This window comes from Aquila chrysaetos, chromosome 17, assembly GCF_900496995.4.
Source record: "Aquila chrysaetos chrysaetos chromosome 17, bAquChr1.4, whole genome shotgun sequence".
NCBI classification, from domain to species: domain Eukaryota; kingdom Metazoa; phylum Chordata; class Aves; order Accipitriformes; family Accipitridae; genus Aquila; species Aquila chrysaetos.
Genome location: NC_044020.1, coordinates 7088958 through 7115245, shown reverse-complemented (window position 1 = coordinate 7115245; position 26288 = coordinate 7088958). Strand labels below are relative to the sequence as shown.

Here is a 26288-nt window from a genome sequence, read left to right as displayed (position 1 = left end):
CCATGTTAAAAAAGTGTACATTTTATTTTAAGGGAAGTAACCAAGTATCAGATGTATGATAACCGATTTTACAAAAGCTCTTGTATTTGCAAGCTAAAAATCAAACACAAATGTTTCATATTTCACTTGTTCCTTTCTTATGTTCTCCAAGTGAATAAATACCAGTACAAAGAGTAAATTCCTTTGTTTTACTAGAAAAGAGACATTATGCTGTAAAGTTCAAACTGAAGGCAAATGCTTATTTTACATTTCAGTTACCCAGAAGAAAATTTTATGATCTCCTCCGACTGCACATAATGGAAGAGTTCTATGCCATGTCAAACCGGATCCTACAGCTGCAGTGCCAGTAAGAATGGGCTTTAAAAAAAAAAAAAAAAAAAAAAAAAAAAAAGAGAGAGAGAGAGAGAGAAGTATCAATACAAATTACCATATAAATGATTTCTATACCACATATACCAAGTTGCATAGACAAATAAACACCATAGATTTAGCACTCCTTACACATACAGTTAAAATACAACAGAAATCCAACTGAAAAATCTGATTATCTGCTACTTAGTTCCAGTAGCTACTTACTATGTTTAAGTAAGATACAGCAAAATATTCCATGGTAACAAATGTTTCAACTATTTTCATTATTATTAACATTATTATTATTTTAAAGGCATACTTTCAAACTTAGAAACCTTTTTAAATGAAATTACTTCCTGTTATTTAAGCGTACTCACAACTAATATGTTTGGAGGTAATATTTTTACTGTAAGCATTACAAATGTATACAGACTTCAGCAAAACCAAAATATTTCCTATGCTTTGCGTTCATTGTTTCTGGATGTATTTTCATTAATGATTTAAAATATAATTAGTTCAAACCTGTAAAATACACAACCAGCTAGTTTTAGCCTCTTTAGAATTAGAAATACTGAAAATTTATTAAATAACAGGTTAAATGTGTTTTTCTTCCCCTTAGCACTGATAAGGCAAAGCAAAATAAAACATATAGATCAAGCAGCTTTTCAAAGAGCAGGTTAAGTGTGGTGTGTTTTTTTTTCCCTTAGCATGGATGACACAAAACAAAACAAAATAGGTAGACTAAGCAGCATTTCTGGATGGTTTGGGCTAGTTTTTAATTGTAGCTTTTAACTATTTATGAGCCTGATCTGAAGAGAACAGATGCAATTCCAGTCAAAAGCTGAACTCAGAAATTTACCTGGGGATGTCCTAAATGATGAACAAGTAGTTGAGTAGTTGTCTTTCCTGGATATCCAGTGGTTGCAAACAGATTTTCATTCACTCGGGACCACCTATGAACAAAATGAATGTACTTTTCAAATATCCCTATCAGACTATCAGAAGTGCACACAAAGTGGAGTTCTCTTCCTTGTGGTTAACTGTGTGAAGCTGTCCGATATGCCACTAACATCAGAGAAATAAATTCAGAGAAATGGCTTGTAAATGATTCACCACCCGCAGCCCCGTATGCATGTTGTTGTAAAAAAGAAAAAAATCATGGGAATGTTACATAGATACTAAATGTAGGTCATTCACAAATTTCACAAAGTTTATAGACCAGGTCCCCCTAAAAATTATTTAAGTGAGACACAGCCAGGTCCCTAAGCTCATAACTGCCTGCATATACATAGATTTATATAGACAAAACCCACAGAACAGAGACAACACTTATACCTGAATAATCTGGCTCGATCGACATGGACGGGTCTCTTATCCTGTGGATAACTAAAACAGACATTCAGGGTAAAAACTGTTCTGCAAACAACTACAGCTCATACTGTAAGTACCAAAAGCATGTATCATTTAAACAGTGAAGGGGACACATTGTCTGCTCTCTGTGAAGAAGCTGAGGGAAAACCAGAGCATTCCTGCAGCTTACATCTCAGTTTGGAGTAGGAAAACTGAAGTATTTATCCAGTTTATTATGGTTCAATAATTATCTATGTATGACTTAGAAGAAATTTTAACAAACACATAAAACTTACAGTGAAAAGTAAACAGTAGTGAGATGCTGTCTCAAATGGACAAAAAGACAGACAATGTTATTTTTAACAGATAAATAAAGATGAAACAAAGAATACCAGGGAATGATCTGTATTGATTTCATAATTCCTGATGAATGTTCATTTATTTACTGATTAGGTGATATAATATATAGTGCATTTAAGTGCTGTATTAGCAACGTAGCCACATCTCTTCATGCACTGCTTAAGAAGAGAATAAAGAAACCTATCTCCTGTGTATAAAAATACCTGGAGCGAGTGATATCCCAGATTAGCCAATCACTTCCAGCAACTGCTCCAATTTTAAGAGTATTCTTTAAACACCAGTCTGCTGACATCAGCGGTGTTTGTTCACACTCTAGGGAGAGAATGGCCTGCTGTGTAATTAGATCATAGAATCGTATTGTTCCATTCTTCTCCGCTACCATCAGCTGTTAAGAGAAATCAATAGAAAGTTGTAAACTTCGCATGTAATGAATCTTAGTATCTCTTCTACTCTATAGCAAACCTAGCATACTTTCAAGCAAATATTAATATTAAAATAGGTACAATTTTTCACTTTGTACCAGAAAACATTCTCCTGAACGCCAATAAATAAAAAGCACTTTTATGCTACTGTCACATTGTTATACATAATGTATCTTTAGGTACCTACGTATATAATTTTGGTGCTTAGAAGCACCAGTTCTTAACCACCAATGCACTGTGCATTTAGAATTGTATAGCAAAAAGTTATCCTTTTAAAATTAAAAAGTTCCTGTTCTGAGTACAAAGAACTGACTGACAGACATGGTGCTGTACAAGGAAACAACAGTTTTAATCAGTGTAACTGTAGAATCTGGATTCACGCTTACTGATTTTATATAACATCTCTTACTTCATCCTGTAACAGTCTGCAACAGATTTTATCTCAACTTTTTCCATGAAAGCAATATATTCAAGCAGTTGTTTATTAAGTATTGTAGTAAGAGCTTCCTGATTAAATGATGAAAGGTATTTTCTCCATGAGGAGACGATGGTTTCCAGATAGTCATGGAAGTCAAGGAATGCAAAGAAGCATTAAAAACAATACTCCAGTAACATCCAAGTTTATCTGGAAAAACCGAGATGTCTCCAAAACATGCTCTTCTGCAAACTACAGGACATGGTGCAATAAGCCCTTAGATCTGGAATAAGCTTTTCAGCAACCATCAAGTCTGTCAAGTTTTACTAGCTTTTTGAGGGGGGGGGGGGGGTGTTAAAAAACAAACAAACAAAAAAACCCCAAACTCCTGTGCCTACTCGTTGATAAGGGTCAAAGAAAAGACAAGCTAATATGTAAGACTGCAGTATTTTGGGGCAAATCTAGTAATTTTGTTGTGCTAACAAAGTAGCCCAGTAGCAAACAGTAGCTAACATTCAATTGTAATACCACCTGAATCAACAGTTTTCCTAGTTTTCTTAGTAAGGTACTGGATATTGATATTGGTGGAAAGTGTGATGAGAATAGAAATCCTTCTTCCCTATTGCTGTGTAAATATTTTGATACCTCATTTGACTGCTTTTCTGTTTTAAGTGTGTGTTTTTGTGGTAATCTGAACAACTATTTGTAGCTGCTTAAGGCAGTTATTGATTGGCACAACAGGAATAATAAATACAAGATTGCAAGGACTAGACCATTAATGAAGCTGAATATTTTGGTATATATCAGCTGATTAATCCTTCCTAGTACAATAAACAGATAAGTATAAAAACACAGTTTATTGATTTGTTTTGATTTTTCAGCACATATTTCATATATTCCAAGCAAGAACAACAACAAAAATCTCTTGCTAACTTCAAACAGATACTTTTCAAAACTTGGCATGCTTTATAAGAGTCTATGTTATTGGTGAACTGTGTTACCATGACTGAGAAAAACTTGAACTTTTTACTGGTAACTATAAGTTAATATGCAATCAGCAGAACAGTTAGCAACAACAATTGATATATGTAATCAAGAAGGAATATTTCTGATGGGAGGAGTGAGGGACTGAGGGTAAAAAGATTAGAATGAGAAGGAGAATTCATTTACAGTGACTTCACATTAGCAGATCCAACCAATATCCAGTTACAATGGACACTAGCTCTCCAAACTTCAATATTAACTACAGCATCAAAGATTCATAGTTTAGATAAATCCACCCTCCTGTTATTTTAAAGGTGGTGAGGGTGAAGAGCTGGAAAACACAACCTTAAAAGCCTCCTCAGGATGCCAGCAAACACTCATTCCAGGAGAACGTAAAACAAAATGGGCCTTCTCATTTCCTTCCAAATCCCAGACCCTAAAGCAAAAAAAAAAAAAAAAAAAAGCACAAAGTATTAAACTATCTATTGCCATTTGACAGCAAAGCCATTAACTTTCAGTGCCTCAACACATTCACAAAGGAAGTGACTAAATGAAAAAATGTTCGTGCTTTATCACTTCAAAAGTCAGTAAAAGCCGTCAGTGCTGAAGGTAATATATTTAACGTTTATGAAGTAGGCAGAGCCTCTGTTTAAAAGGACAATATCAAAATAATTTGACAAGTTTAGCTGTTTAGACATGAAATCTAGATGATACGTTCCCACTTTATTCCTAAGTCAACACTACAGCCTTTGTACTATACCATAAATAACAGTGAGACAATACAAAGCAGGAAGGTTAGTGTTGGTCTAGCTGATACAAGCAACCTATAATGAAGTACCAAGCAACTTAAATCATCCACATTACCATGTAAAGGATAAGACCATGCACTGAAGTATTTTGCTTGTCTAATCTATGTATTTCCATTTTTTCCTGGTAAGACAAGATTGGGTAATGGAAATACAAGCAACTAAAAATTAAGCTAAGACAAACAAAAGGTTCTACACTAGGTAACACTACCCCACAAAGGGTCTTGGCAAGCTTTCAACAAATAAATCACATATGCCAGTTTAATCTTTTCCTTTAGAAGCACCTACAGTACATATTGAGCAGTTAAAGAAAACCCTAAAAAATCAACAATATTTGGTCAATATGGATTGACAGGAAAGCGTATGCTGAAACACCAAAACTAGGTTAGGTGATGAGTGAGTTTTCTTTGGATGCATTCGATATGAGTGTTAATGAACCATGAAGCTACTTCATTTATAAAATGCAACTAAACCAAAACTGAGACTATTTTACCTCACAGCCACTGCTCAGCTGCCTCTTTTTCTACAAAATCAGTAGCTCAGTTGCAGGACAAAGACATCATAGTTGTGAACATCAGTCTGAACCACAAGGCTGCATGCTATTCATATCCATTTGCACACCGAAACATACACATATATCCTTCTTCCCTGGCATGCAAAACCTTAGAAACAGCCAATTTTTAAAGTAGTGTTCTGCTCAGTCTTTTGAGTTAGATGAGTGGCTACGTACTATTATTGTTTATTCTAGAGGATTTTTGCTGACTTCCTCCAGACTTTTTCAGTTTATATCTCACCAGGGTGCTTAGAGCCTTATATTTAAGAGATTTCAAAAAACTCTTAAATAATACATCATAAGTCTAGACAAAATATATGGGAATAAAGTAAATATATTTAATGAACAATGTTGTTTTCTTATGCCAAACCACAACAGATCAAATATTTGTTCTCCCTGTAGAAAACACAGGGTCTCTAATCTTGAAGAATCAGTGTCCTTATTAAAAAAAGTCAAAACAAAAACCTGACAACTGTTTAAAAAAATGAAATATCTACTTGATTAGGTAATTTAGAAACATACAATACTTTCTTCTACTGCCAAAAATTTTGCCTTGTAGATTTGTCCAAGTCAAATCAACACTTTCCATGTGTATTTACTGTGCAGGGAGAAAATTATGATATAAGAGAAGATGGTGAATCATTTTGGCCAAAGGAGCATGCCATCATGTTTCCTTCCCTGAAATGAGTGAGGTTATTAGGTGTTGAGACAGAAATTTATTCTTTCTACCTCCCTATGTTTGTTTTATATAAAATGCCAAACTTGTATCTCTTACTTTGTAAGAATGGTAAGATTGTTAATAACAAGCAGTATAGGAAGGGGAAAAAAAAGGATAAATGCCTCTCTTATATTTCCTTCTTTCTTGATTGATAACAAAGATGGTATCATTTAGTTTTGGGGAAAAAAAAACCTCGAACAAAAAAACAAACCAGGCAATACATATCAAAATAGATCCTTGTCTGAATGCATCAAGTCCATGCTGGTATGGAAGTTTACAATTACACATGTGTTCAATTAACTCTTTTCAATATTTCTTTGTGACTAACCCAAGTAAAAAATGTGCAAAGACCAAAAATTTAGCCAAACTGATTTTCAGTTACTCAGTTGCTCAGTAATCATAACCAAATCAGCTACAGATGCTAAAAAAACCCTCTAGTTTTGTCCACATTCCTATCATGTAAATCAATCCCATTCAAAACCCTTGAAACTTTACTAATATTACCATGATTTTATACCAAAGCAAACTAGTGTCTACTTTTCTTCAAACATCCTTATTTTTTGTAACCCTGCAATGTGTCACCCTCTTACTTCTCCTCCTCCTTCCACCAACCATTGTTGTATAGACTTGTTATTGGGCTTGTGGTATTTTTCTTGATATTTAAAAAAGCTTCCACAATAAATTTAAAGGAGAAAAGTTTGAATAACCACAGTTGAAACAAGGGCCAAAGTCTGAATAATGGAAAGCCTCAAAAATAATATGTAATCTGCTCAGTAGATTCATTATTTTTTAAGTAACTAAGGACTGAAAAATTACATACTGCAGCGCTCAAAAAAGTTAAACTAACACAAAATACAGATAGTTTGCAAAAGCCGTTAAAGACGATTGAGATACTAGTTGTCGTGGTTTAACCCCAGCCAGCAACTAAGCACCATGCAGCCGCTCACTCACCCCCCCACCCAGTGGGATGGGGGAGAAGATCGGGAAAAGAAGTAAAACTCGTGGGTTGAGATAAGAACGGTTTAATAGAACAGAAAAGAAGAAACTAATAATGATAATGATAACACTAATAAAATAACAACAGTAATAATAAAAGAATTGGAATGTACAAATGATGCACAGTGCAATTGCTCACCACCCGCCGATCGACAACCCGTTAGTCCCCAAGCGGCTATTCCCCGCCCCCACTCCCCCCAGTTCCTATACTAGATGTGACCTCACATGGTCTGGAATACCCCTTTGGCCAGTTTGGGTCAGCTGGCCCGGCTCTGTCCTGTGCCAACTTCTTGTGCCCCTCCAGCTTGCTCGCTGGCTGGGCATGAGAAGCTGAAAAATCCTTGACTTTAGACTAAACACTACTTGGCAACAACTGAAAACATCAGTGTTATCACATTCTTCGCATACTGAACTCAAAACATAGCACCATACCAGCTACTAGGAAGACAATTAACTCTATCCCAGCTGAAACCAGGACACTAGTACACTTCTTGTCACCCACATCCTGTGATTAAACAAACGACAACTGCCGTTATCTCAAAGCGCGAAGATATTCAAACTACATTGGAACAACTATATTGTATGTTGCATGCATGAATATGGATAATGACATGCTGCATATATGCAGTAATTTTATCACACAATGGACTTATTAAAGTTGGCAAAGTATTCATTAGAACGTCTGAAAACCTGTCTTGGGGCAATGGAGATTATCCTTATTTTATATTCTAACTTTCTGAATTCTGAATAATTCTAACTAGAGAGCAAACCCAAATCTAACTGAATAAAAATCATCATTTGCAATAGCAAAAGACCAAAACCATATCGCAACCTTCAGGCATTTCTCAAATCCCCAGAAGATGGAAGTAAAAAAGGGAATTCTTTCAACATAAGGTTTCCAACAATTTTAGTGAGTGGAGTGGGGGCTAGAACAAACCTTGACATCTGATACCATTCCCAACCACAAAGCATGATCTACTATACTTGAAACATTACTCACAGATTGCTGTCTGACCTACTCTTAAAAATGCCCAATGTGGTTTGTTTTTTTTTTTTTTTTTTAAATAATATCTAACTTAAATACTTAAATACCCCTTGCTGATGTTTCTTTATATCTCCATCGGACATATTCCATGTGTGAGGAAAATCCTATCACCCCTGAAAAGCCTAGAGGACTGCAGAGAAGGAGAGATTCCTGTTACAGAGATCACACAACGAAGTTAAAGAGCGAAGTTGTTCCTCATTGAGCACAATGAGTGAGGAGAGGAAAATCTCAGAAAAGGAAAATGGAAGTGCAGAGATTAGTTAACACCGTGGAGAATACCATCAACACTGGCCTTGTCTCAGGTCTTCTGCCAACTCCATATGGAGGAGGTTATCAAAGACCTGAATAGGATACTAGGCAGGAGATGAAAGAACAGAAGGCTGAAGTGGAACTGTAGAAATCCCTTCTAGCCATTCAGAAGAAGAAAAAGGTTTAATATTCAAGATAATTTTTAGTCACTTATTTTATTTTACTGACAAAATAAAGAATTTAAGTTTTTATAAATCAGGTAATGCACTGCCCAACCAACCGTTCACCGCTGCAGAATCTGTAGAACTCCCTACTCAGCACACTGTGCAAAACAAGCCACAAGAGTGGTTGCATGGGGAGAAAGGGGAAATTAATCTCTGCTGCCCAGCACTAGTCCACCAGGCACAGCCATCTTAAACTATCTCTTGACTCAGCATACAGGTTCCTAAATTTGTGCCTGTAGAACCTTTTTTTCCTTCACTTATTTTTGATCCATGAAATAAAAGCCTTTTCACAGAGTAAATGTGTAAATACTCTTTCAGAAAGTTGATACATGTTCACCATTTTCTTTTGGTGGTCAAAGCAAATGTCAATGTTATTAAAGAATTAGTAATTAGAATCTTTCAGATTTGGGCATTAAAATCCATGTTACCTCTAGCCTCTTGTAATATCTACTTGGATATGCAAGCATTGATCTATTTTCACTGGTAACTGTGATTCTGATTATCCCCTGCAATGTTGGTAGAAGTGGGAGATGCAGGGGAACTGCACATGCACTATCGCAAGGGTCTCAACTGACTTCTTTGCTATGTGAATTTCAGAACATGCACACTCAGAAATAAGTCCAAGAAATAAACACTACTACTGCTGAAATACCCTTAAAGTTATCTAGAGTAAAGCCAGAGACTAAGCAGTATTTTTGCAAAAATGTGAAGCTTCTGTTGTATCCTTTCAACCAAAGAAAAATTAGATGTTAGAGTTATCAGCTTATTGTTTCAATGTTGATGTAAAACTAAATGTTTCTGTGGTATGACTGTTACTGAGAAACTCAACTACAATTCTGCCAATGACTTTCTAAACTACAAGGTAACTGCTAAACAAATCTAATGCAATGATTTCAATTTAAAACAATTTATAGGCTAGACTACATTCTAGGACTGTAGTTACCATTCCATCCACATATTTTGAAGACTTTCAAACTAAAGGCTTATTCATACACAGTTAAGACCAGACTGAAATAACTTTCCAAACATTTGATTTGAAAAGTGTGTTTGGTTTTTGGTTTTGTTTTTGGTTTTGTTTTATTTTTTTTTTTTTAAACTGACTGGATACTGTAACAGGAGACCAGTTAATACTTGCATATTGATTGTGAAGTACAACAGAAGTTGTTGGTTAATACTTGCATCGTGGCTGTAAAGTGTAACAGAAATTGTGTAAGACTACATTTGGGGCACATACAGGGATGCATACAAAAAGTGTGCAAAGTCAAAAGACTAGACTCTTAAAAATAATCCAAGACTCTCCTTTATTTTCATCAATGATAATGCATAATTAGCTTGATAATTGTAATTGGCATACCTCAGAAAGGATAAATATTTTGGTGTGATATTTCTTATATTAAGAGACACTGGGGAATTCTATCACACAAACAGATGAAGATAGAACAACATGAAGTAAGATACCTTTTCTTAAAATTTTGGCAAAAATCCATAACTGAGTGCTCTAGGAATGAGAAGATACAAATAAAATATAATTTTGGAGGCAGGAATAAGTGAGGAAGGCAACTTTTCAATATAGCCAAAGACTGAAATATTTATTGAATTAACAAGGTAAGACTCAAGTGCAACAAGCACTGGCAACACATTAAAGAACACAAGACAAAAAAACCCAAACAAGTTACCATTGGCTTTCCTTCATATTGCCTAGAGAAAGACCTACACAAAATAACTAAGACATAAGAGTACCATGTAAACAAATACACTATAGATTAAAACCCCCTGAAAACAGATGAAACACTACAATAAATTTTGAGACTAGTTAATTTAGTTTCCAGTGATATCAAACCTTTCCCCACAATCTCTGTCCAGGGAGCAAAACTAACCTTCTGATGGACTGGCTTTTGTGGTATGTGCAAACAGAGAAGGCTGAACTTGACAGCGACTGATAAATAAATTCACAAAGTCCTTCTCTATGAAGAAACAAGAGCCACAGCCTAAGTAACTGAACAGAACTCAGAAAGGCATCAAAGAGCAAGTACATTCACAGATAAAGTGGAAGATAAGTCAACTGTACGTTCTTTTCTATTATGCACACATAAAGAGAGGAAGATGACGTAGTTTAAGGAATAATTAAAAAAAAGAGAAAGGGAGGGAGAGAGGGATGGATGAGTCCTTTTCAGCTTTTTAAAATACAAGCCAATCCAGCACTTCATGACCATAAGAAAGTGCCATGCTGCCATTATTAAGGGCCTGACACTGTCAGTAATCTTTCAGTTCAATATCAGTATGGAGTATGAGGTGGTTTTCAATCAGACTGAATTAACCTTTTAACAGTCAGAAGTTAATTTTTAGCATGCATATGAGACTAGTGGGTTTTACCAGGACGGTATTTTGCATTAAATAATCCAAGAAACATCAGATAGTGTCAAAAACTACCAACAGCGGAGGGGTGTCTGTTAAGGTCGTGCTGTTTTCCAAACATTTCCTATGTTCTTCTTGCAGAGGCTTCATTAAGTATCAGAACAAAATGATTTGTACATCTGAATCCCTGCAGCCTCCTGTATTGTGTTTCCAAATCATAATGAAAAAGCCAGCAATTTTTTTCTTCTTCTTCTTTTTTTTTTTTTTTTTTTTTTTTTTTTTTTTTTTTAAAAGGGGTGCACAGGGAGTTGCACATCCAGTTCTCATTAGCCAAGCGGGACGTACACATTCCTATACTAAATGCAAATGATCAAAGAAGTGTATAATGCTTAATAATTTTAAGGAATTAAATGCAATATTCCTTAAAGCTATGATATAAGTTTTTTTCTTATTCATTAAGCATGCTCTTATGATACCAAGAAATGGACAAGCAAATTACCTTAATTACACATAAATATTACACAGAATTTTGAAACTGAGCTATGAAAGGTAGATCATGAAGAAAAAAACAATTAGATATGAAGGAAAACAATTAGATTAAATCCAGGAGGTAATTTACTTTTCTGCCATGACCAAGTTTGGCTTTCAGCAGAAATGTATAAATATACTAAATTTGATTTTTTAATGTATACAAAAGATATTTACTTGTATTTTTTTCACTTCAATTATACTCAATATGTTACAAATAAAACTGAGTCAAGTTTTTGTTTAGTATAACAGTAGTTATTTTAGCTATTTCCTCTGCCAGTCTTTACCATTTTCTTCAGAATTTTGCAATCAAGCTTTAAAAATGATTTTATTTTCTTTCTCTGTTTTTTAAGAAAGAGTAAAGCAATTATGAAATGCCTAAAAAAGTGAAATACAGCAAAATTTGAAAATTACAATATCCTGCCAAAGGTATAAATTAGCTATATGCTTATCAACTGCTTCATCCATCTTGGAACATAGCCATCCTTGGGACAAAATGAAGGAAGTAACATACGATATTTAGGACCCAGAATTCGAATTTTTCAATCAACTTTGCAGATGTAATTTTTACCTAGAGGAATGTTGATCTTTAATATAAATGCAGTTGTAACTGCAATGTGGTGAGTTTTAAGTGTCTTCCAAAGGTGTCTTCTTTCAGAAAAGCAATTCTTTTTAAGGTTATATTAGTTTTGAGATTCTCAGTGCAGAGAAATGTGGGATTGTGAACGCGTACAGCATATTTACATACCAACACCTCTTCACTTGTCTATGAATGCACATAACACTTTTCCTCACAACTATATAACATAGATGGCTACTGCAGTTATTTTTATGCAAGAGTATTTTTAATTCAGTTCTACTTCACAGCTGGGAAAAAGTCTCATGTTGTGAGACCAACAAAGCCAACAAAGACTACGTGCAAGAAACAACAAGAATTCCTGAATGACATAGCAGCAATTTAATGGTAAGAACATTGAATACCACCAGTATCTGACTTACACTGTCTGTCTTCCAACCAAAATGACTGAACCCAGCTCTGAGATGTCACTGTTGCAGCAGCTTGTAGCAAGATTTTTTAGTGCATGAAAACTGAAAATTTGAGTTCCTTGGATATCTCTGCTAAACTTACTGCTGAGTGAAAACCAGGTAAGATCTAAACATGTTTGTGTATATTCTGTACATACTGAGGCATTTATTAAGACTTAAAAGTGGAACTCTAACAGAACAATACCCAAGCATTCAAAACTTCATGTTCTTGTACTAATTGTTCTAGAACTTTATTCCAAAGGTATTAACAGATGATGTATCCTGAGAACAATTTCAGGACAGAAACTCAGTACAGACAGAAGAATTATTCCTCTTCTTATATTACTGCTGAAGCAAATTACACAGTAAGTAAGGAATGATTTTGGTAAGTCCCAAGGAATGCATTTTCCATTAGTTTTGAAAGTGTAACCTTTAAATTCAATAAAAAAAGTCTTCATGCTCCACATGCATGAATGGAAAAAATAAGAACTCAAGTAGCCAAAAAAAATCCTACTTATTTCCCATGGCTTTTAGCCAAAGGCGTTATGGTTTACTGCATAAAATATCTTTCAGAGTTACTAAGTTGAAAACTTGATAGTATACATTAATTATATCATTTTTATTTCCTTTTAATTTAGTATCAATTAGACTACTGGTTTTAAAACAGTTCCCTTTCATCCCAGGAACACTGAGCATTTCATAAAATAAACAAAAAAAGGCCACACATTCAAACAGCTCTTTACTGAATAAGCCCAACATTAGTTTAGATTTAATGAAGAAATTAAGAATAGGAAATAAATCAGAACAAGCTACGAATAAGTCATATATTTCTACTCTTCATTCCTAACAATTTTGTTGGGAATATGGACAGGGCATCTATGGAAAATCTGCCTACTGGTCTAAGTAGTATTTCTGAGTTCCCTAGGGGTGTTAAAATCACAGGCCTTTTAGATTTTCTATTTATGCAGGGCAGAGTAGCTCAACTAAAGCTACTAAACTGTGATTAATAGCAGTTGATGATCTACCCTTTACAAAATCTCATACACAGAGTAATCATTCTAAGAGCTATTCCCTTCTCTCTTAAGCCATCTTCTACCTGCTAAGTGAAAAATGACCTTTTTTTTCCCCTGAGTGCTACTTGGTTATTTATATAGGAATTGGTATGGTGGTAACTTCAAAGAGCAAATATAGGATTCATATAATCACAGAAAAAAAGCTAAAACAGTTCCTTAATCGAGAGAAGTTTTGAATTATCACAGCTATTACAAAGAAAAGTCAAAGATACTGCTTTCTCAAGTCTCTTGCTGCTACTGCAATGACTTGCAAAGCCTGCATGGCTGCCCTCCTGATCTCTCCAACTGAGAGCTGCATTGGAGAGATAAGAATAGTAGTAGCTTTATAGATTCATGTGCACTACTAGAAGAGGAGGATGAGGGACCTTTTGACAAGGAAAAACTCCCGTACTACAAAACCTTAACCAGCGTTTTTCAAAGTATTTAACCACCATGCTTCCTTTTTACTTCCAGTTACAAATAACTAAATACATGGGTTTGAAGCAGCTATAATCATGGTATTATGAGCTGCCAGTACCACTGTATTAGTATGGTACTGTCCTTAGGCTATGTAATCCCACCTCCTAGTAAGGCTAATAAATTTGGGTAGGCAGACAAGTTCACATACATATACTGGTTTTAAACTTGACTCATATGATGACAGAATAGGTAAGAGAGGACTGTATAGTTCAGTGCTGAGCTATGCATGTCCTCTCTCCTATTCTCATTCCTTTTATTCCTGTCCCAGCAGGGGAAATGATAGTGTACATAATTCCAAGACAGAACAGTTTTTTCCACATTGTATCTAGTTAGTTCAAAACATTGCTTTGAAAAAAAAGAACCCCCAAGTCACAACAAAAAGCCAGTCCACAAGTTAGTTAACAAGACTAGTCCACTTGTTCTCTTGTTAGTGGGCTATGAAGGCTCACCAAAAAAAAAAAAAAAAAAAAAAGCAAGCTTATTTATTTAAGCAAGCATATAAAGCATACACGCACAGAAAAAGCCAAACACTATTTCAATAATGTTTTGAAGAAAATGCATACCTGCAGGTGTGATCATCACTTACACTTGCAACTTCTTGACCTTCTTTGGGAGCAAACACCAGATCATTAATGTAATCTGAGTGGCCATCAAATGTCTGTCAACCAGAAAAAAGAAATACTTTTACCTTATCCCTCCTTATCACTGACTGTTCCATCAGTCCACAATGTATTTAATAGACCCACTAAAGGAAAGATGTATGAGTGTTCTCATAAAGCTCTCAAAATAAAGGTATCATTTTACATGGAAGGTAAAAAAAGTATTTATCAGTAACTGGAGTTCTTTAAAATATCTAATTCATGTGTAGATTCATACTGTACGTGAAAAGACTCCCCACTATGCCTTGTAGTTGCTACGGAGGTCAGCTTGATGCTCTTGCTTGACAGAGATCAGTGAATCACACCAGAACTTTTTAAGCTCCTTTCAACCACTGAATTTTGAAGGTAAAAGATAATAAATCTCAGAAAGAAAGAGAAGAATGAGCAGGAAGTCAATGTATGCATGATCTACATATCTTAAAGAACTCCGATTACTGGTAAGTAACTCTTATCTCTGAAGAGTAGTTTTTACTAGGGGTTTCTGCAAGCAGCAAGAGTTTTTTCCTGAAGGAGCAATAAAACACCACTTGTCCAGTATACACCCTTTTCCTAGCAGTCAGCACACAAATTGCCTGAGGATATGTCCACTAACGATGGCAGACCAAAAGGCTACCTTTTGAAAAAACAGTGAAAAAACTCTCAGTGAAAGATGAAACAAGACAATGCACACTGAAGACTAAGAAAACCAAAAATGAGGAACAACAGTACAAGCAAAACCAAGCAAGCTGTACAACACCTTAGCAATTAAGCACAATTTCTATTATGCATTGAGAAGAACAGACACAGTGCTTTGCGCTCTCTACTTTCTATGCTGTTGTGCTGAAGAGGAAAGAAAATGGGGTATAGTGCACACTCTTCTTTTACTGTGAAATAATAGATCATCCATTCTCAAATAATAGGATATGAGCACTCATGGTGTGAATGTACATGTGAACTGTCACTCAAAAGCAAACATTTACAGTTGTATCAGAAAGCATGAAGTCATTTCAAAGGGAACCTTGTTACTGTGTAATTGTTCTCGCCTGAAGCTTCTTAATCATGACATTTTTATGTCAAAGGATTGAGAATAATTTATCTGTAACAAAAACCAACTTAGCAGCATAGCTTTTCTGAATAAAAGCAAAATCCCAGTTTTCGTAAAAATTAAAAGTTAGGTAATTTTTACATATTTTGAAGGCTTTTCGGCTATCTTGGCCATAATATCAAGACACCTTTTTTTTCTCAATTCTATGAAGTTTTGTACTTATTGACAGACATCAGTAATCTTTTGAGGTTTATAGTATCCTCAAAAACCTAAGTTAAAGAACTTATGCATATTTAGCATTAAGCAAGCATGCAACACTCATCTCATTTAGGGTCCAGTCAAAGTGTAAAGTACATTCAAATTCATTCACATGGGGACTAGATATGAATAAATCACCTCTGGTGTCATTAGAAAATCTGTAGCTAGTTAAGATACCAGTTTGCTCCATCTGAGGATTTACATGTATTTTCTCTCATTAAGTACACCTACGGTCTTTTTGACAGAAATCTCACTTAAAATTTTAAGTCAGGCAAATGTTCATGTGTAGATGTTGTATCTGTTACTGTTCCATCCTCTTCAGTCCCACTGATGAAGTGTCAAGGCACAGCTGCTCTTGTTTTGCCCAGCAAGGTATCATAAAAAGGAGACAAAAATATCTTCTGGATAATAGCATGACATGGAGAGATTGCAGAGGAAAGCAAGGTCGAATGAAAACAACCAGTTCCACAGTTTTCTGAAAGGAAAACACACTATCTGTTCTCTAAGGGTAGCTATTCTGAGGAACAGATGCAGAACTGATTAAAAAAAAAAAAAAAAAAAAAAATCTCTCAAGCATGCACAATAACTAAATCCCCCTCTCTAAAAATTTTATGAATGCCTCATCAATTCAATACAGAAACATTTTCAGCAGCCAACTTAATTTTTTGCAATAGCTCATAATTTTATTAAAACCTAGTGGCTTATACTAGAACTAATACATCCTAAGATGATGCTAAACTATTTAGACAGAAATGCCAAGTTTTTTGAAAATTTTCAGCATTCTGTATTCAAATATCCTGCCTCATTTTACTTCCACAGTTCTGATGAAATATGCTTTTTATTAAAAAAAAATTGAAGCAGGAGAAAGAAGCCACAATCCACTTCCAAATGAAAACCTCAAAAGAAAAAGATTTCATGAAGATCCATCAGTCATATTTTACCTTTTGTTTGTTGTTCTGGGCTTGATCCAACCCATAAATTTTGGATTAGTCGTGTTGACAAAGTAATGGAAAACTCAGTATGCTTCAAGTTCCTTGTTGATAATTACACCAAGACACTTTTTCCACTGGGAAAACAGAGTAAGATTACTCCGTCTATCCCTCCAGAAGCAACACATACTAATTGTTTACTATAAAAGACAAAATGTTCAGAGATTACATTTTAACTGTAATCACATACTTCCTTCAGCTTTGTTTGCACATTTTGTACCTCTCCTGAAAATCCCATGTGTAAAGTGTGCACCGTACAATGGACCAGTCTTCCATGTGTTCATTGTGAGTTCAACCTCAGGTTTATGAAGTAGCTTTTCTGAGGTATCAATTGACTCTTAGGAAGAAACGACCATATCAAACTTTATTGAAAGCCATCTCAGCACAGCTCACCGAGTATTTGTGAACATCTGAGATTTTGCAAATACTTTAAATCAGAGCTAGATGTTACTTTTTTCTTGACAAGAAGTATATAGTACAATGATCGTCCAGGTAGAAGAAATTAAGATGATTACCTGGGGAAAATATTTTCCATACTTTTTGTCAAAAAACCCCCAGAAGATAGTCTCAAAGACAACATTTTTATCAATATAAACATACTAGTCCACATTCTTCCTTTTCACTAATGAGTTCCTTACTATTAGGTAAAAATAGGTATTTTTAGCTGTTTTCTGACTATTTTTAACATTAGACCAAGCTGACCCAGTAACAATATGGATTTTTACTTTTTCCTAAGTCTCAGTACATCCTTAATGAAGTTGTTAGACTGTTAATTCCAGTGGTGGAGCTGGCATAAACAAAGCTAATAGCTTTAATGTTAAATTCAAGCTAATGATCTTTAGTCTCCTTAGTGTCAAAAAATGAAGAAGCATCCATGATATCTTCAGCTGACAAAAATCAAATCCTATGATCCTTCTGTCTACATTAGACACTAGAGGAGCTTATTTATACCAACTGGAGTTGAGTAATTAAGATATTGTAATTGCTTGTTTCCTTCTGGGGCAAAATAACTTCCATACTTCTAGTACTTACAGCTGTGGCTGTTCAGCCTAAATACCACGTTCTAATGTCCAATGCCTGTTGTATTAATACTCTGTAGTCTCTATACTCACTAGAAAAGAAGTCCTAAAGGTAGAAGAATCAGTTCTCCACCGAATCTTTTTGTATGAAAAATAACTGCTATCTTAATGGAAATGTAAATGTGGCACTTCAAATTTATTTCTAGGCATCCAGTCAAAGCTACTGTGTAATAAATTCCCCTAAATTAGAAGTGCATGTTTTAAAGTGTCATGTGTGTTGGTCAGATACCAGAAAAAAATCTTGTCAGAACTGGGAAAACAATAATCCGTCACAGAAATTCTATTCTGAAAAAACAGCACTCAGCAGACTGTGCTACTGAGTTACCCCATTTGCTTCTCTGGTTGTAATATAGATCATGCATTTATAATAAGCTAGGAAAAATCATCTCATTGAGTATATTAAAAATTATTGTTGTTTTAAAAGTGTGTTGTTTGTAATCTCATTCTAATTCAGTAATAAATAGCTTACTAGAATTCTCCGTTAGAATAAACTTGCTTATTTGAACTTGTATGTTAAAAGTTTAAGCTCATGAATTATCAAAGGTGTGTTTGTGTGAAGTTATAACACTGATTATTTCTCTGGAAGCAAATAGTTCCTAATGAGCAAAATGGCAAATCCCATTGGTAATTCCTAGTGTTAAGTCTGGGCTGTATCCCACATCAAAGTGGAGAGTCTGAAAGCTGGTGTAGACATGAAGTCTACTCTGAAAGGTATAAAAGAATACATTTTGCTAAGGACCAGATGATGTAGGGACAGGAAGAGGTATGAAAGTTATGAACTATTACAGCTGTCACATTCAATTTTTGGCAAACACATAAAATTGTTGATCATTAATTAACCCCCAATAAAAATAATTAACATGTTTCATATTTATTAAACATGTGGAAATAAACACTCATCCATGGCTTGAACCAGTGTCCACTGAAGTCAAGAGACTTCTCATTGATTTTAGGAGACAGTCCATCGGGTCCCTTGTTAATCCAAAATAAGTAAATAAATAAAAATTTAGATGCTGAATTTAGCTGAATAGAGCCTGTAGCACCACATTCATCCATATGTTTGATTATTTCCACTTATTAACCATCCATCGTCTACACTGTTATTGATGATTTCATCCATTCTCTTTCTTCTGTGTGCTTACAAAGTTCTATAGATTTCTCAAATTGCAATAGACATACATAATTAATAAGTAACTTTATATTCTGCTAAAAAGTTAAAAGATTTAATTCACAACTTAACATTAAAGCCTGTTGTCTGCAGTATCATAAAACTGGCAGATATTATATAAATAGATAACTTTAATAAGGAATGACAGACATCAACTCACAAGCAAACGGCATTAAGAACTTTTAGAAATACTTTGTCAGAAGTGCCATCCAAGTTGATTGTAACTATGTCAGTTATCCTACTGCCTGGGTGACAAAGCCATGTAAGATGACCAAATATGAAAGAAGGAAATTAAGGGTATGTGCATGTATGAAGTATCACAAAAAGTACTTTTTTTAAAGAAAAGACGTTCTGTTTTTTAGTAACATCCATCTTTTCTTCTTACACCATGCCTTTATTCATTCCATTATCAGTATGGCCACATAAGTGAAATCTGCAATTCACTTAGTTTCTATACAACAAATATAATTGTCTTACTAATACAAAGTCTATTATTTTCTCCTTTATACTCAATACATAACTCTCACCAAAAGAGGCATTACCATATTCCAAAGCACTAAAAAAGAAGCAACCCTCTCCCCTGATTTTTATAGTATTACTTAGCCTTGCTTATTCTTGGCTGAGACCTCAACAAAACAAATTCAAACTGGTTAGCATAAACATCTAATTAATATTAGTACTTGGACTGGGACATTGTTTCAAAGGCAGAATTTTGAAGAATATGTACACATCCAAGTGACATAGGAGCTGACATGTCTTGCAAAGAAAAGAAATCACCAGAAAACCATCTTCAGCTTATAAAGCGAAGACAGCATTTAGACCTGGCTTCTTTTATATCACTGGTTTAGGAACACTACCATCTACACTGAAAGAAAGGGAAGTGAAATTGTATTCGAAGTAGACATTTCCTTTGTCTCCATCTTAGAAATAAACAAGTGACAGCCTATGAGCATGTTTAGTGTATGTCTGCAGTTATGTACTAAATTCAGTATTCCTTCTATTAAATGTTCTACGGCTTGAAAGAGTTGTATTGCAACTTCCAGTTCCCCATGAAAGAGAAATTACTAAATTTGCTTTTCTTATAGAGGAGTCCAATAACCTATACCACATAAAATTTTACAGGTCTCTATATAAAGGAACCTTATCCAACATGGTACTTGAAATTCACCTGTAGAACATTCTGTTTGTGCGTACATTTCAGATGATCCATAAGCCTCTACTTGCTTTTCTTCAATTTGGTTAAATTGTTACATAAATACTTTTAAATCAAAAGATCACATAGCTGATAATTACAGTTATTCCCACTTTAAAGACTGAAAGGTATATACACTTGTTCTGGTTTCGGCTGGAATAAAGTTAATTTTCTTCTAAATGTGTACCCCAATGTTTGAAGGTCCTACCACCCATTGCTCTCAGTGTAGTCCTTACCAATCCATTGTATCGCTACATTTTCCTTGAGGCTGGTGCGTGACAGGGGATGTGATATACCCACTCAATGCCATGCTCTTTGGACCATGTGTCTATGAAGTTGTTTCGGAAATTAGTCCCATTGTCTGACTCAATTCTTTCTGGGGTGCCATGTCACCATAAGACTTGCTTTTCAAGGCCCAGGATATTGTTCCGTGCAGTGGCACAGGATACGTTTCCAGCCATCCAGTGGTTGCTTCCACCATTCTAAGCACAGGCACTTGCCTTGGTGGGTTTGTGGGAGTGTGATATAGTCAATCTGCCAGGCCTCCCCATATTTATATTTCAGCCATCGTCCTCCATACCACAGAGGTTTTAACTGCTTGGCTTGCTTGACTGCAGCGCATGTTTCACGTTCATGGATAACCTGGATATATAAAATGGGGGGATTTGGCTGGGGGGCACCGCGGCTCCGGGATTGGCTGGACATCAGTCAGCAGGTAGTGAGCAATTGTATTGTGCATCACTTGTTTTGTATATTCTATTAATAGTAGTAGTAGTATTTTCCCCTCCTTTTCTGTCCTATTAAACTGCCTTTATCTCAACACACAAGTTTTACTCCCCCCCCACCCCGATTCTCTCCCCCATCCCACTGTGGGGTGGGGAGTGAGCAAGCGGCTGTGTGGTGCTTAGTTGTCAGCCAGGGTTAAACCACGACAACAATACAATGATTTCCTCTAGAGATGATGGATATAGGATCTGTCACAGTTCAGTGCTCTATCTCACACAGGACATTAAGCAAAAAGGGCCAGAAGGGCAGTTAAAGATTAGACTTCACTAAAGACTAAATAATTTTCTAAAAATCAGCTTAGCTGCCCTTACCTTAAATTCATTCTTGTCCTGCAGGTCTGAAGTGAATAGCCTTAACTTCCTATCAGAAGCCGCAGTACAAAACCTAAACTCGACAGACAAAGAAAAGCCCTTCAGTCAATTAACACTGCAATAGCTGACTTTTTATCAGTTTCTCTTCAGTTTAAACCTGCAAAGTGACATGCAAAGGAAAATTCAGATTTTGAAAAAACCCCAAAGCTTCTATCTTAACTTTTCTGCTTTGGCAGCAAGCAGAGTTATAATTGGAACCTATTGATAAAATAGTGCGTATCAGGTGCCAAGAATACTTTTTCATGGAAAGAAACACAAAATATTTTACAAAGCTTAATCTGAATCAACTATCAATTACCTGAAATATCTCTCATAACAGCCATTCAGACTTCCCTTGGAAGAAGTTAAGTGGCAGAGCACAAAAAAGAACCCTCATTATCAGTGTTTTAAAATACTGAAACATAAATTCATAAACCAATTTCTAACATATTTTAAACACAAGACTGTACAAAAATGCAGCAGTAAGCACCATCATAATTTTGAAGAGGCTTACAAGCTATTGAGAACATTTTAATTCTTAAGTGCATATTTAATAGTTAACTATCTTTCTAGATTTACACCTTAACGGGTCTCACAAACATCTCACCTACTCCTAAACACAGCCCATACTATGCAGACCATTAAAATAGCTTTATAAAGCAGGCCATTACAATTGCCTCATACTTAGTAAAGTTCTTAAAAGAATTCCTTCTTCACAGATGTACAAAAGAAAGAACTAACTACATTTTAGGTCCATTAAAATAATGAATAAAGACAAGAAAAATATTTACTGCTAGTTCACTGAGGGGAGGGGCATTTATTATAAATACCTTATCTGGGGAGGTAAAGCATCAAGTCTAGTTTCTGGACTCCATGCTATGGCATCAACTCGGATTCCATGATGAAACGTTCTTAGCGTCTTATATTGCATGCCTTCCACTTCCGCATCCTCCTCCTATAGAAACATTGTAGTTAGCTAATCCAGAACAATGTCTTAATGACTTCTAGCAATTCAATTGATATGAAGTTGAAAGGCTTTCAAAATTACATGTATCTGGGATCTTTTTAGATTGTAACACCCTCAAAGTAAAAACCTGGAACATAGAGAAAGTATTAACTTGAAATATGTTAAGTACTTAAAAATACATGACATGATTCTAGTCTCAAGCCAGAGGCCAATGCAGAGTACAAAAATCAGAACTGAGCTACAAAGATGCTGAGCCCATTCTTTGTACAAGTAATATCTTCACAGATACAACTAAAGCCACTTATAGCAGCATGGTAACAAGAAACAATGGGAACAAAAGCAAGCACGCCATTTAAGCTATCTTCTCTCCAAGTTGTTTTTACACTATGGAGAAATGCTAGCACTTCCAGAACAACATTCTTCAAACATCAGGAGCTAGAAAGGTACCCTCTGTCACCTAACATGACCAAAGTTATAATTTGTCTATTCTTCCCACTGGTGAGCGCGCTGGATGGCAGGAAAGGTGAAACAAGAGTTGGGGTTGTGGACTCAGTCAATCAGCTGACCTCTAAAAAACTCTTAAAAGTTTTCAAAACATCTAATGGAGCACCTCAAAGGATATTTCTACAAAATTTTCTCTGTCACGATTCTGCTTTAAGGTAAAGAACCTCTCTGTGTGCCCTCTGCATAATGTCACGGCTAGGAAGAACCTAGCTGAGGAAGCATGAAATTATCCAGAGTTTTTCAATGGTTCTTGAAGCAAGGAGCAAGAACAGCATTTTCTTCCCCTACTCTGAAATACTCAATGACTCCACATGTGGAAGAGAAGGGAGGATATGAAAATTATAGAAAAACTACCTTGTACCAGTGGTTGTCAAAATTTTAATTTTTTCTTTTCAAGTCCTTTACCAGAAACAAGATAGAGGGCAATACAGATGACAATAGGTTTTTGTGGTTAGCACTAGGTGCTTTTCAGAAAATTTCCAACAGTAAGGCTTTGGGAATAATAATAATAATAAAACAAGTTATACTGTTATTTGTATTAGATAAAGTACAAAAATAATACTGTATAATAGAGAAGTGAGTTGAAGAAAAAAAGCTTAAATATAGATTCCAAAGATAACAGTTGTCTCCTATTGATTTCAGGCATCTAGGCAAAGAAACCCCTAATTAAAAAAACTTATACATTATAAAAATATACAGTACACAGTATTTTACATTTTTAAAACTTTCATAATATGATGACTCTAAATAATTTCAAGGTAAGAAAACATATTTTACTGTTTCTAACAGCCTGTGAGAGAGATCCAATAAAAACAACGGGGAAAGAAAAAAAAATAATTTAGGTAATTATTTCTACAGTCCTTCCTTAAAAGAAATACCTAAAAAATTAACACAGACACTTTAGTTGTAAAGTTGAAAGTAGTTGTAATCTTTGCTGTTTCGCAGGCTAGCTGAAAGCTTTAGAAGATAATTTAATCTAAATAGCAAATGTACATAGAACAAAATATAACTGTGCAAAAAAGGGAGCCAATTACCCTGTGATGATAAAGAAAGTACAGCAAATATTAAGTCATATATTTCCAAAGTTGCATGCTTAAGTTCTCAGAAAGCAGTCACCAACATTAGCAAGAGGTACTAAAATGGGATTACTCTTCCAGTAGAGCATTCCCGTTTTCTTTGCAGTCTATTCAGGGACTGCAGTGATAGGATGAGAGCTAACGGTTTTAAACTGAAAGAGGGTAGATTTAGATTAAATATTAGGAAAAAATTCTTTACTGTGAGGGTGGTGAGACACTGGAACACGTTGCCCAGAGAAGTTGTAGATGCCCCATCCCTGGCAGTGTTCAAGGCCAGGCTGGATAGGGCTTTGAGCAGCCTGGTCTAGTGGAAGGTGTCCCTGCCCATGGCAGGGGAACTGGAACTCGATGATCTTTATGGTCCCTTCCAACCCAAACCATTCTACAATTCTATTCAAAAGGAACTTTATACCAGCAGAATGGTAAGTTTTACCAATGTGTATTTTATATATATAGTTACATATATTTTTTTTCTTGAAGAACAAATATCCCAGACTTGTTAATGTAATAAACAAGTAAAACCCTCCCCTGATTACACGGGGAGGGAAGGAAACAGGAAAGCGACCAGGGTCTTTGTGCAGTAGAGGTGCGGGCAAAGTCAGTTTCAGGAAGCAACTAATAAAATCAACAATAACACAAACTAACCTGAAATCTGCAGGTCCCAACAACTACGTAATTATTGCCACCATATGCAATGAGGGAACATGCATCTCCACTATCAAACGGATTGAATTTTACCACGTGCACATAATCTTCACAATCCACAGTGTAAGCAGTATTTCTAGTAGAATCTTGCTTCATTTTCAGTGGACTAAGTCAAGGTATCACGGAAGCGATGTCTTCTTCAGGATGAAAATCTACATTCCTACATAGAAAGTTTTAAAAAGCATGCATTACTCATCTGTGTGAAGAAAAAATGTAAAAGGTATTTGTGGCACAACAAATCAAAATTTCCTGTAATGTCGTATTTAAGAACACAAAAGCTGCCCTTAGGCTCATTATTTTTAGGTGTAGCATGTAGTTTCATCAATCAAAAGATGAACTAACCTAACTAACATACATTCAAAACCATCTCTATAGACTTCAGCAATAACCGCAGGTTTTGTGCCACTGCTGGCAACCCAACACCAAGACAAGAAATTATGTCACTGTACACACCAAAAGAGTCACATACAGAATTTTAAAATTTTCAACCAAATGACAAGAAATGATACATTACTACCTTGAAATTCTCTTTGCTTGTGTACCTCTTTAAAGACTGTGTGTGTCTAACTAAAAGCAGAGTTAATCATGGCTGCAAAGCTGTAAATGAAAATACTGTCATGCATAATATTGAAACATGGTTTCATGACATGAGGCACTCCAACTGTGGACAGAGCACCTATACCTCTGTGTACCAAAAAACTTGTACTTTACTGCATTCAACCAATTTTCAAGAATATCAGGTTCCTGTGCTAGAACACAAGAGGCTGAGATACACAACTGATTTCTGAATCACTCCTTTTAGGCCCAGCACAGATGTGACACTAGTTTAAGCCTTTTGGGGAAATCAGACCTTTAATTACACACCACGTGGAAAACCAGCTTTAAATCTCAGACCTTTGACAGAGTTTGCTGCGTTAACGACCTGCAGGTCTCAGCATCCAAGACTGAATACTTTGCTTGGGAGCCACCCAGGTCTGACACAGGCATCACTGAGACACAGAGAGGCTCTCCGTAGTTGCAATGTTTATTTATTAATTAATAAGACAAACCACCACATCAACATAAATACTTTAGCCATATAAGTTGTACAGCTATGCTCCCAAGGCCAAGTGCAAACCTTAACCCTATTTGTGGTTTTCTTCCTTTAAGGCTTCCCACGAACACAAGCCGCCAGACTAGCTTTAAGTGAAAATACCAAGAATGCTATTAGCTTCAACCCTTTAGGAAACACAATTCAGGCAACCGAGCCGTGTGGGTGCCCGTTACCTCCCCCCCACCTCCCTTTAACTTCTCACTCCCTCCTTTTCCCTTCAGGCCCCAGCCGCCACTCCCGAGCCAGGCTGCCAGCGACTGCGCCGGTCCCACAGCCCTACCGGTCCTCTGGCAAGGGCGAGGGCCCGGGGCTCGTCCGCACAGCAGGCGGGCTCCTGGGTCTGACGGGCCGAGGCTCCGAGTTCCCCTCACCTCAGGGCGGGACGCCCGCCTCACACGCACCCCTACGGCCCAAATCACCCACCGGCACGGCCAGCGCCTCTCCCGCCAACAGCTAACCGCCCCTCCCACCCCAGGAACAGCAACCCCGACCTTCCGGGTCAACGGCTCCCGCTCTCTCATTGG

General features: G+C 35.9%; 1 protein-coding gene across 4 annotated transcripts; it reads right to left on the bottom strand.

Annotated features, from left to right (window-relative positions):
• NUP37 (nucleoporin 37) lies at positions 1–26257 on the bottom strand. Of its 4 annotated transcripts, none has more exons than XM_030041221.2 (10): positions 26166–26257; positions 24612–24831; positions 22250–22374; positions 21381–21453; positions 14478–14572; positions 4228–4318; positions 2265–2446; positions 1687–1737; positions 1211–1304; positions 1–357 (listed from the first exon to the last, which is right to left on the bottom strand). In XM_030041221.2, exons 2-10 carry the CDS (start codon positions 24765–24767, stop codon positions 244–246), a joined length of 981 nt encoding a protein of 326 aa, XP_029897081.1. In that variant the 5' UTR covers positions 24768–24831; positions 26166–26257; the 3' UTR covers positions 1–243. The 4 variants fall into 4 exon arrangements, with proteins under 4 accessions (XP_029897081.1, XP_029897080.1, XP_029897083.1 ...); XM_030041220.2 differs by having other exon boundaries at positions 26136–26246; XM_030041223.2 differs by having other exon boundaries at positions 26188–26243.
• Between the last annotated feature and the right edge of the window lie 31 nt (positions 26258–26288).